This window comes from Pteropus medius, unplaced genomic scaffold, assembly GCF_902729225.1.
Source record: "Pteropus medius unplaced genomic scaffold, Ma_sr-lr_union100, whole genome shotgun sequence".
NCBI lineage: Eukaryota > Metazoa > Chordata > Mammalia > Chiroptera > Pteropodidae > Pteropus > Pteropus medius.
This window is the reverse complement of record NW_024352784.1, coordinates 15,863,767-15,876,553: the sequence shown is the minus strand read 5'-3', so window position 1 is coordinate 15,876,553 and position 12,787 is coordinate 15,863,767. Positions and strand designations below refer to the sequence as shown.

The 12,787-nt window shown below is 35.3% G+C and overlaps 1 protein-coding gene across 3 annotated transcripts in view; it reads left to right on the top strand.

Annotated features, from left to right (window-relative positions):
• Positions 1-375: 375 nt before the first annotated feature.
• Positions 376-12,787, top strand: part of NOX4 (NADPH oxidase 4) — a 135,586-nt gene continuing 123,174 nt past the window's right edge. The window contains exons 1-2 of one of the 3 annotated variants that reach the window (XM_039848333.1): positions 376-507; positions 1,670-1,765. Coding sequence is in view for 2 of the 3 variants with exons in the window: in XM_039848330.1 (XP_039704264.1) it covers positions 967-1,023; positions 1,670-1,765 (153 nt within the window). In the remaining variant the exon portion in view is untranslated. Of the gene's footprint in view, positions 508-528; positions 1,024-1,669; positions 1,766-12,787 lie in introns of those variants that run through there. The other 2 variants (XM_039848331.1, XM_039848330.1) reach the window with 2 other exon arrangements.

The window sequence follows — 12,787 nt, the reverse complement described above, 5'->3', positions numbered from 1 at the left end:
AATTCCTTCTATATGAATGATTATTTTCTCTCCCCTTACACTACTATGGTAGCTCGTGTCAATCCCACACTCTTCTTGCCCTTTACCTGGTCTCTGATACAAGTTTCAGAGGATTCCTATTACTAAGCAGACTTGATGCTAGGTAGAACAAAACCGCCCAAATAAAGTGAATCTGAGCTGCCCTAAAGCCCCTGAGAATTACGTCAGCTTTAACCATTAACCGTCTGAGCTCTTTTTATGAAGAATTTTCTTAAAAGTTTCCCATCAGTGGGTTGGAGTAGGGCTGGGGGATAGAGACGAGGGAGGAAGAGGGAGGCTTTAGGTATGCGTTGTGAAGGGGGCGTGTGAGGGTGGGATGAGTTGCTGAGGATGGGCGGGAGCAGGGGAACGCTAGAACACAAAGGCTATTTCCGGCCTTAATTTCGTTACCAAGTTTCTTTACGTTGAACTTTTTTGGAACTGGGTGTGTGTGTATACGAGAGGTAGGCCAGGGTCCCCGCTTTAAGTGTGAGTACCATTATCCACATCTTTGTCTTTCTGTACTGGGCAGGCCCGTCTGGGCTGCGGAGGACGCCTCCTAGTTCCCAGCTCGGGACATCCTGAACAGCAGCAGCCACAACAACAGGCTCGCCCCCTGACAAAGGGGCCGGCGCGACGGTGCAGCCTTGCGCAGCGGGGGCCGCGGGGGCCGGGGAACGCGCGCTCGGAGCGCGGGGCGGGAGCCGCGGAGTGGGCAGCGCAGACCCGGTGGGGGCCGGAGCCGCAGCGCCCGGAAGACCCGGCTCCAGGGCGTGGACCCCGCCCGGGCTGGCTCCGTGCCGGCCTCCGGGCTTCCACTCAGTCTTTGACCCCCGCCGTCCCCACCCGGCCCCCCCCGCAGGCCGCACAACTGTAACCGCTGCCCCGGCCACCGCCGCTCCTTTTCGGGCCGGCGGGCGGCGAGCGCAGCGCGGCGGGGCCGTCGGCATGGCTGTGTCCTGGAGGAGCTGGCTGGCCAACGAAGGGGTTAAACACCTCTGCCTGGTAGGATGGCGGGCGAGGCTCTCCCTGCGTTTTGTCTCTTGTGCAGCGATTTTGATTCATTCTCGGAGCGTGTGCGGGTGGGAAGCTGGACGTAGAAGTTTTGCCTCTAATTCGAACATTCTCAACTAATAAAACTTTCAGCTGTTATTACCTAGAGATAATACCGATCCCACCCTTCCTCCAAAAGCATGAGAACTTTCCTATCCACTGATGAGAGGGCGGATGTGGAGGAAGGGAGAAGGGATAACTTTAATGAACACGGCTTTTTCTTAACCCTTTAAACATCTCCGTTCCTTTGCTCTTTTCCCAGATTGCTTCTATTCCATGTATTTTAACAACATACAACGCTTGGGACATGGTGATATCACTAATTTCTTAGTCTCATTTTATACTGCAGGAGATATCTGCAGATCATTCAGGAGACCTATATGCAACCCAACTACTTAGTTTCAGGTGCAGGGGCTGAGTGAGGTCAGACTTGTTTTCCTTTGAGTGTTTTTCAGCTTGCTGGTTAAGTGTGCTTTCTGCGATTACTAATTGAGGTTCCATTTAAAGTGCTATGTCCAGGGAATGTACTTGAGGTTTCCATTCATCAGGTAATGTTTACTTTTAATTTTCGTTTTCTCTCTCCTTTTGTATATTTTAGCTTCTCTGGCTCTCCCTGAATGTTCTGCTTTTCTGGAAAACCTTCCTGCTGTACAACCAAGGGCCAGAGTATCACTACCTCCACCAGATGTTGGGGGTAAGTGGGACTTGAGTGATCTGGTGAAATGGATTTAACGTGGGCAGACATTGCTACAGCCCTTGGTCAATTCTTCCATTCATTGAAGAAACATTTGTTGTTCATACAGAAATATTTGTTATTTCTCTAAAGTGGTCACGTTTTTCTTGTTTTATCATTTATGCTTGTCTGGGTTAAAATGATTGACTCTTTTAAGAACTGAAGATAATATTTGCCAGAGTGAAACTGATGAAACTGCCAGACCAGGCTAGCAGTGCCTGAGAAAAGTTGCTACTGCTTGTCAGCTGCAAAGTGCCCTGAAGGAGCTGCTTGGTCAGGAGGACCAACCAATGACAGGCTGTTAGTTTTTAATAATCAAGACATCAGCCCTGCCCATAAGCTAATACAGAGGATTTCTGTGTGGTTTTCTTTTATTGCCAGTTCTCATACTTTGTGAGCACAAAGTATGTGTCTAATGCAGCATTCATTCATCAACATTGAGAAGCAGTTAATTCTTAGGAGTTGTCTGAAATCTCTCTTTCTATTGGAAATAACTATTTATTCAACGGTTTATTTATACTGATGATATACCGGACACTTTACGAATATTTTGTTTAAGACAGGAAACTATTCATTCCATTTTTACACATAGGAAAATATAGGCTAAAGAAGCCTAATGACTTGTTCAAGTCCCTTCGGATGCTTAGTGTCAGAGATAGGATTTGAATGCAGTGCTGTCTGGTCTTTTGCTTTTTCTCATACTACACAAATTTTCTAAATTGCTTTACTGGTCCATCTCAGATACTTATGCCACTGGTTAGTATTATTATTCTTTATTAGTGTTGCCCAACAGAAATGTGAATCATAAGTAATTTCACATTTTCTGGTAGTACATTTAAAAAATAAGAAGCATTAACTTCAGTAATATGTTTTATTTAAAATAATATATCCAAAGTATTATAACAGATTAAAGTATTCAACATGTGGTCAATATTTAAAAGAATTAATAACATAATTTACATTCTATTTTTGCCTATTAATTCCTTTAGATATAGCATGTCTTTTACGCTTCTGCACATCACAATTCAGTCACAAATTATCATCAGAAATACTTGACCTGCATTTAGATTTCATAAACTTTTACAGACAAAATAGTGGATTCATATACCCAAGTTTTTCCAAACAAATATGATTTTCCCATAACACAAATGACTGTCGGCTTTTAAATTTAAATTAATAAAATTAATAAACTTAAAATTCAATTCCTTGGTGGCCCTAGATACATTTTACATACTCAATTGCCACGTATGGCTAGTGGCCACCATTTTGGACAGTATAAGTGTAGGTTCTGGGGGAAGATATTTCTACCTTCATGACCATATGCACTTATCATTCTGCTTTAAAGCAAACACCTAACCACCAATTAGAACAATAAAAAAAATCAGGATATGGGTAGTCCTCTTGCTCCCCCTCTCCAAACATAGAGTTGGTATTGGAGAGGAAGCTATGCGTTCTAGTTATTGGTATGTAACTAAAAAAAAAAATCTCTGAGTTCTCCCTTATCTGGTGGTGGGAGCTTTTGAGAATGAAGGTAAAGAAATTTTATTTTCAGAACTGGAGTATCTATTTTTATTACTGGTAGGCTACTGTTCTCAGACCAAAATTAAGGATTAAAAAAATTGCATAAGAACTGATGGGGAAAAAGAAGATGTCAGATGATGGCATATAAAATAACATTGGGATTAATATGTTTTAGTGGGGGTTTTCATCATGATTGTTCATTCCCAGGCTGGTCTGATCCAGACCTGGAGGCAACATGGTCACGGCTGGTTTATGCCTGAGTTAATGTGCTAATCAGACTGTGTACTTTCTAGGAGATGTTTAATTATGACATGCTGTGAGTATTAGAGTCTTAAAATTATCTAAGAAGGAAAAGGGTCTTTTAAGGGAAACCAAAACAACACCCAAATACCCCAACAAACGAACCAAACAATAACTTCCTCCACCATCATATAACAACTTTTTAAAAAATTAAATTTATTGCGGTAATGTTACTTTATAAATAATAGACTCCATTGATTACTTAAGATGAAATCTGTTTTTGATTTATTTATTTTCAAGGAATAGAAAATGTAGTTGCTTGTACTTTAATAAAAAGTACTAATGTGTTGTGACCAACTCTGAGAAATTTAATTTCTTAAATTTTTTGAAATGTTGGAGCAATTTAACTGAGAATACCATTTATAGGAACCTTCATACTCACGTTTGCCTATTTCTGAGTTGTATTTCTGACATTTTAACAATCAAAAGATATAATTTAATTGATAGAAACATTTTAATTTGATAAGAGAATGCGTTTTGTGGTACCAAATTCAATGTGTCTTAGTTTTATATCTTTTTCCCTTAAAACTAACATTTGTATATGGACTGTTCAATTTTAACCTAGTTATTCTTACGATGCAGTGATAAGAATGTAATTTTTTTTTTTTTTTGCTTTGTCTGGAAATTATTATTTTAGATTTGCTGCCTTTTTTTTTCTTTTTTTAAACTCTTATTGAGATTCCTATGTTAATTAGAAGAATGTTGTGAGCATTGAGATTTTTTTCTGATCTCACAGTGATAATCTTTCTGAGGTCAATCATTATCCTTTAAGAGATTTAAAATCATTAACTAATTTACCCTCTCGAGAGTCCTAGGAGTTCTACCATAATTAACATTTGTTTTCAGAGACAGAAATCTGATGTCATGTGCATTTCTTAAGGTTGGAGATTGGAATCTTTAGATGAATGGACCTAGGATTTTAAGTCAGTATTGGTTTCACAGCTAGCCTAGGCAGCTTTAATTCTGCTGAGAAGGAGTATATTTCTCTTGTCAATTTCAGAAAAAAGACTTGCTCATTAACTTTTTCCTTATTACGCAGAATATTGTAGTTTCAATTCAGGGAATGTTTTTAACTAAATGTATTTTTGTTTGTTTTTATTCTTAACATTGTGCTATTTGAAAACAATTTACTCCCTGTTTATTGACAGGTGAAATGGGTTATATTACTTTGATGCAATCGTTTTATTCTTAATCTATTTACAATAAAGACTCATAACTTTTTTTTTATGGTGATATTGGTTAACAAAATCCAATAAGTTTCAGGTGTACAATTCAACAGTAAGGCATATATATGTTGCATTGTGTGTTAGTACTCATAGTTAGATTTCTTTTTGTCACCACATTTTTAACCTCTTTTACCCCATCTACCACTCCTCCCCCTCCCTCCCATAACCACTAGTCTATTGTCATGTCCATGAAGACTCATATCATTTTAGATTTAGAAGAAAGCTTTGATATCCTTACTTAGATTTCTTCCTCATTTTCTCAAATAGAAAAAATGAAGTTGAAGTGATTTCCTCACTATCAGCCACTGAATTAGTGGCTTTGTCATCATTCTGGTTTATTGATTCTCTTTTAGTTCAATATTCAGCCTGTTGTAATGAACAACTCATGAACATATGCAAGAACATATTAAACCCCATACTCAATAGACCACTAGCTTTTCATCTTATTTGAAATGATATTTAAAGATATTTAGCAATTTAAGAAGTTAAGAAAAATTTTTAATTCATCCTTAAGATAACATATTTTCAGCAATCCAGTTGTTTTAGATTTGTCTCAGACAAGTTGTTCATGGATCATAAGATTTATTTTTATTTAAATAATTTCTGATTCCACAATATTTTAGCAGAATTTTAGCATTTAATGTTTAACTTCCTTGTTTTATACAGTTAAATGTTCACTGTATAATTTTTATCAATTAATTTGAGATTTTCAAATGTGCTTCCTTCATTTCATTATTAGTAATATTAATAATATCAATAGCAAATTGCATTTATCGAGGACTAAATTCCAGGCATTAATCTAAGAGTTTTGCATGGAATAATTTATTTAATCTTGTCATTCATTCTGTGAAATAGATATTTTTAATTTTTCAGCTAAGAAACTGATTTAGAGAAGTTTTGTAATTTGCTAGTGAGTGACAGAAGTAGGACTCAAGCCCAAACATCCTGGTTCTAGAACTTGTGTTCTTAACCATTGTGCTCTTATGCCTCTTTGTAACATTAATATTAGGGTAAATCATATGGAATTGCCGTTTTGATGGAACAAAAATCAAGTACAGCCATTTCATGTGGTTCACACAGCTAACAGCTGGAGAAGCCCAATTTGAGCCCACATTTGTCTGATTCCAAAGACTGTACTCTCAATTACTCTGCTTCACCAGGGCAGTTCTGAGATAAGTAGGGCTAGAACTTGAAATTTTCTACCTTTATCCGAGGTTCCTATGTATTCTACCACAGTGACTCTGGGTAGGATGGTTTGTATGTACATATGTTTGTGTGTTTTTGTATCAATAAGTACTCAATCAATAGTAAAATTAAGATTATAGGTATGGATTTTTCTTTAAAAAGTTTTTTTATTATTCCTTGTATTTCTAAATTTGTATTTATTTTTTAATTTAAGTATAGTTGGTATACGATATTAGTTTTATTAGTTTCAGGTATACAACGTAGTGATTTTTATACCTTAAAATGTGATTAACCCAATTAATTCTAGTAATCATCTGTCACTATGCAAACCTATCACAATATTATTGGCTATATTCCCCTTTACTTTTTTCTCCCATCCCCAAACCCCTTCCCGTCTGGCAGCCATCACTTTGGTCTCTGTTTCTATGAGTCTGTTTTTGTTGTGTTTATTTGTTTGTTTTGTTTTAGATTCCACATATAAGTGAAACCGTATGGTATTTGTCTTTGTCTGACTTATTTCATTTAGGTTCTCTAGGTTCATCCATGTTGTCTCAAATGGCAAGACTTTATTTTTTTTAATTGCTGTGAAATAATATTCGTGTGTGTGTGTGTGTGTGTGTGTGTGTGTGTGTGTGTGTCTATTGATGGACACCTAGCTTGCTTCCATACCTCGGCTATTGTAAATAATGCTGCAGTGAACATAGGGATACATATATATTTTTGAATTAATGTTTTTGTTTTCTTCAGATAAATACCCAGAAGTATAAATTGCTAGGTTGTATGGTAGATCTAGTTTTAGTTTTTTGAGAAGCCTCCGTACTGTTTTCCATAGTGGCCGCATCAATTTGCAGTCCCACCAAGAGTGCACAAGATTTCCCTTTTCTTGTTCTCAAGCCTGAGGTGGACTTGTACAGTTAGTAGGTATCCTAACTGATAACTACTGCATTAATTTGCTTGGGCTTCCATGACAAAGTACTACAGACTGGGTGGCTCAAATAAGAGAAATTTATTTTCTCACAGTTCTGGAGGCTGTATGCTGTATGCTTTTTCCTGGGAAACACCCAATCTGAGGGAGAGGAGCCTGTAGAACTACAGAATGTTATAGAGGCCTTGGGAATTATTCTAGTTCATTTATCTCATTTGATAGATCAGCTTATATAGTTAAATGCCTTCTTTGTGGACTCAGTAAAAGCCCAATGTGGATGGTAGTTCTTCTAACTCGAGTCAGTATTTCTAGTTCATCATGCTGACCATTACGTTGATCATAAAATTGATTCTAAAAGTGCCTAGGTAATTCTGAGGAGGAAAATTAAACAACCCTATTTCTTATTGAAAAGATCATGGGCTTTGGAACTATATGGGAGTTTGAATCCCAGCTCAGGCATTTATCTCCCTTTATGAATGATTACTTCTTATGAATCATCCCCTTATGAATGATTACAGATTACTTCTCTGAGCCTAAGTTTAACTCATCTGTAAAGTTGGGCTTAAACCTTCTTCTTAGGTTAGTTGTGAAGATTACATGAGAAAATGCAGGTGAAATGCTTAGCACTTGGTGCATATGCATTTAGCAAAAGATAGCTATTATTGTAAATATTATGTAGTATTGTTTAGTATTAATGGTATTAATATTATTAATAGTACTAAAGAGCAATATCATTTTTTATGTTTATAAGTGAAAATATTAAATGAAATTTAGAGAAGTGTAAAAAAAAAAAGAAACTTGCTGAGCATGTAGCAGATGGCATTATGACAGAGAGACTTATTCTTTCCTTTGGTTGACCTCTGGCTGCCTCCTTGTTCCTTTTGGACAGAGGAAGGCTATTTGTAATTGGTGCACAATTTATGGCAATTTGGTTATGATTGCTCGATGGAATTTCAGCTTGAGGTAGAATGCATTTTATTCAAAAAAACATTTATTAATCTTCATCAAACCTTGGAGTCTTCAACAGATAAACAAGGGAAATAGTGCCTGTCTTAGAAGATTATTGTGAAACTTGAAGAAAATTAAACGAAATCATAATAGTAATAGCTGGAGTCAACAGTCACTGAAATGTTCTTATGGGCCAGACATTATGTTAAATTCTTTATGCATTCAAAGAACGTGTAAAGTTTTGTCTGGTCTACAAGGTAGGTTCTATTATATGAGGAACTTAGAGCACAGAAGTTAATAACTTGCTCATGAATTAAAGTTTCTAGCATAAAGCCTATATATAATAAGAGTTCCCAAAACGACAGCTTTTATCTTTTCTTCCCTCTTCTCTCATCTTTTATAGCCATATACAACAATTCACTTAACTGTTCTGTACCCCAATAAAATATGATGAAACTATCCTCTTTGTCTCAGAGTGCTGTGCTGAGAGGATTGGAGGGCTTAATAGATGCAGACTTACTTTGAAGAATTGAAAGTATCACAGATGTTAATTAAAAAAAAAAAGGAGGTTGTTATTATATGTCTCTCATTCATTCCTCCCAGGTTTTAAGGCTCTAGCCACGGTTCCATAACAGAGGACCTCTAGGAGTCATAAAGGATGGTTAGGACAAAGGAATGCAAAGATTTTGTTTTTGTGACAGAAAAGTGTTAGATGACTCTAAACATTCAATGTACTTTACATTTACAGTGTTACTAGTGAAATGGGAACTTGAAGGTCCGTGACCTGTTGTAATTAATAATTTTGCCAAGGCATGAAGGAAGAGTGAGACTTTCGTAGATTACCTAGGTGGGGAGTGAGCCTACTTCAGTTCTTAGTATCCACGGCTTAATGCAACTTTGTAATATGGTAAAAGTCACTCAATGTGAAAAACAGTTACTTTGTGAAAAGTAGTTTCTGTTGAGTTCTGGCAATGAGACTAAAAGAAAAGTAGATTATGGAGAAGATGGACTTTTCATGATCGATAAAATTTGTTTACATTTTTAGAAATTGTGAAATTGAATTTAATGACTCCTATTTATGGATAAATGAATCTAGTACATATTCTACAGGGAAAAATTACATGCTTTGATGCTTTTCCTGGATTTGGAAATTGTTAAAGGTCTCCAGACATCAAGTATATTAGAGGCTTGATATTGTTTAAGGCAAGAAAAGATGAGTGATGTATACAAAGTGAAAGCATTTTATACATCTGAGATTTATTTTTTAAAAGTGGGTTCTTCAGCACAAAGATAAATAAATGAAATTATCTATGGTAAAATCCTTTCTGACTGTATTCCTTTTTCCTATGACAGGATTATCAAACAGCTGATTTCAAGTTGCAAGTAATTTTGCGCTGTGTAATCTTGGAAAGCTCAGGTCCATAGGAAGGATCTGAAGTGGTAGTGGTCCAAACAAGTTTCTTTTTTTCCCATGCTACACTTTGGTTCTCTTTGTTAACTTTTCCCCCAATATATTCTCTTGTACATACCTTCCAAAATTAGCATCTTATCCTGCGTGAACTCCCTGTCACCTCATCTTGTATGAGAACATGGATTTCAAGGTGGGTAAGCGTGCCCTAAGAAGAAACAGTTCTGGAACAAGAAAATAAGAACCACTATTGAGAATACAAATAAGATAAAGTGATAAGAGTGTTTTAAACTCCTACCGATTTTCTTTAAACAAGTTTCTTTTTATAAATTACTTTGGGCCTTTGAAGTTTGTTAATTCTCTTGGTTTAAAAAGCGTGGACCCAAAAACATACTTGTAAAGTGATTTGAGTTATGCAAACGAACGTGAACATACAGTTTTCTTTTTCTTTTTTACATAGCTCAGAATATCTAAAGGGAACACCAAGCAAATATCATCCATAAGTGGTCCATGCTAATGGATTCCAACTGGAAAACAATGACTCATATTAAATCACAAGAATGTAGAACTTCAGTATGAGAGTTCTCCTGCTTGAGAAACGGCATTTGCTGTTTGGCATTGCTTTGTATTATATTCATTACCTACCGTGGAATTTTTCTGGGGATTGGGCCTTAGCTTGGACTATGTAGAACCCATCACTGAACTTCTCAGCTATTTTGATCTTATACTTTTTTTTTTTTTTAATGTAAGAGAGTGAAAGAATGATTCAAAGAGTTTAGTTTCCTAGATTATAATGGGTCTACAGGGTTTCTTTTGGTTTGCCTGAAGAAAATTAGTCTTAGACTTGTACTTGTTTTAAAGCTTGTGTGTTATGCTTAAAGAAGAAAACGCATTTTGTTCATCTACAGATTTTAGTATATCAAATTTAATTAGTTAAAGTCTTGAATGGCATTCATTCTAATTCTTGTTAAAAGCAAGTGTCTACCATTGCCTTTTCCAAAGCATAGAGTGATTATTAGCTTGAATTTCGAATATAGTAATACCATGAAAATTCCAGCTTATCGATGGCAATATTATAATTTAGTGAAAAGAACAAAGATTTGTGAACAAATTGACCTAAGTTAAAATCTTGACTTTACCTCTTAACAACTGTATCTTTAAGTAATTATTGAAATCTTCAAAGCTTTAGTTTTCTCAATTTTAAAGTGAGGTTATATTACTAAATTGAATGACATGATAATTCCAATATTGAAATATTTTAACTTATAAAAGTGGCAATTTTGAATAGTTTTATCTGATTTTTCTCTTATTAAAATGTTTTTGAGGGAAGGATTAAGATGAGGAAGAGTGTGAGCACCTCAAAAAGTATTTTTCTCTTTCTTTTCCTTCCTGCCTGCCTGCCTTCCTTTCTTTTTCTTTCCTTCCTTCCTTCCCTTCCTTCCTTCCTTCCTTCCTTCCTTCCTTCCTTCCTTCCTTCCTTCTTCCTTCCTTCCTTCCTTCCTTCCTTTTTCTCTCTCTCTCTCTCTCTCTCTCTCTCTCTCTCTCTCTCTCTCTCTCTCTCTCTCTCTCTTTCCGTCCGTCTGTCTGTCTGTCTGTCTTATAGAAAGTTATAGTAGACAAATTTATGACACTGCTAGACTCATTTCTTTCAGGAAATACTGTTGAAGTTAAGAAAGTTTTGATGTTGAGATTTATTTGTAAATGTTTTCTAATGACTAAAAGTTTCCAATAATGAAGAGAAGTTTATTTCTAATTTTGTGCAGTGTATGTATTTTGAAGAATTTAAAGAAATATTCTGTAAATGACACTTTATTTTCCTAATTATAATTTAAAAAATATTTTAGCTAACAATGAATTAATATTATTAATTCAAAAATATTTAAGCTTTTCAATTGACATTGCTTTTCAAATGTTACCTCCAAATTTCTTGCCCTTTTAAAAACTTTCTGCCAAGCAAACCAAAGATTGAGATACACATGAAAAAGACTAATTTTATATGACATTAGCAGTAAATACTCCATAAAAAGAAAAACTTAAAAAAACTATGTTTTTTTTTATGTCAGATACAGAATATTTAAACATATTACCTCAGCATAGCACATTATCTTTGTGAGTCTGTGCAAGGCCCCTGTTTATTCTTCTCACATTCATCTATTTATTAATTCATTATTTATTGCTCTCCATTCTCCAATCTCTTTTTCCTCCCTACATTAGCAACCTTTCCAATAATATGCTCACATGCATCCTTCTGCTGGTGTTCTATGTGCTTTTTTCTTATAATTCACAAAAATGGTATTGTGCATAGGACTCATTCTGTTTCTTGCTTTTTTTCATCTGGTATTGTTTTCAAAGTCTATCCATGTGACTATATATTTCTTTGGTCCTTTGCTTCTTACTGCTGCATTATATTCCATAGTTTGTATCTGCCACATTTTATTTATTCTCCCAGAAATGGACATTTAGATTACTTCTAATTTCCTTCTACTTCAGATAGCATCATGATGAACATAAAGTATACTGTTAATAGTATAAATATTATAAGATAGTTTGTTGGTTTGATAATGTAATGATTTTGCCAACTAGGTTTTCTTTCAATGGAGTACAGCTCATTTGTTTGTATCGTAGCAATATGTAGGGTTTTTGTATTTACTTGTTATACCAGTTTTAGTCATGTTATACCACCTTTAAGATGAAGGTGGAGATGATATCATATGCAGAACAATTGTAAAAAAAAGTCTAAGACATTTGGTTGTACGAACTAGTGTTCAGTGAGAAATCTACAGGATATTAGGTGACTGAAGGGATGAATGCAGTGGATTTTTTTAAGTAATTTTTTTCAATTACAGTAGACATACAATATTATATTAGTTTCAGATGTACAACATAGTGATTAGACATTTATATACCTTGCCAAGTGAACACCCTGATAAGTAGTACCCACTTGACACCATATGTAGTTATTACAGTATTATTAACTATATTCCCTATGCTGTACTTTACATCCCCATGACTATTTTGTAACTACCAATTTGTACTTTTTAATCTCTTTACCTTTTTCGAGAAGTCCCCCACCCCCTCCCATCTGACAATCATTAGTTTGTTCTCTGTATCTATGAATTTGTTTCTGTTTTGTTTGTTCATTTATTTTATTTTTTGATTCCACATATAAGTGAAATAATATGGTATTTGTCTTTTTCTAAGTGATTTCACTTAGCATAATACTTTTTACTTGGAAAACTATAAGGCACTGAAGAAAGAAATTAAAGAAGATACAAATAAATGGAAGGATATACTGTATTCATGGATAAGAAAAATTACCATTGTTAAAATGTACAGACTACCCCAAATAATCTATAAATTAAATGCAATCCCCAGCGAACTACCAATGCAGCAGGTATTTTATGGATTGTTTAATTTCTGTGTTTACATGGCTCTTTCTTATGTAGTGCCCATAATATTAACTATTTAAA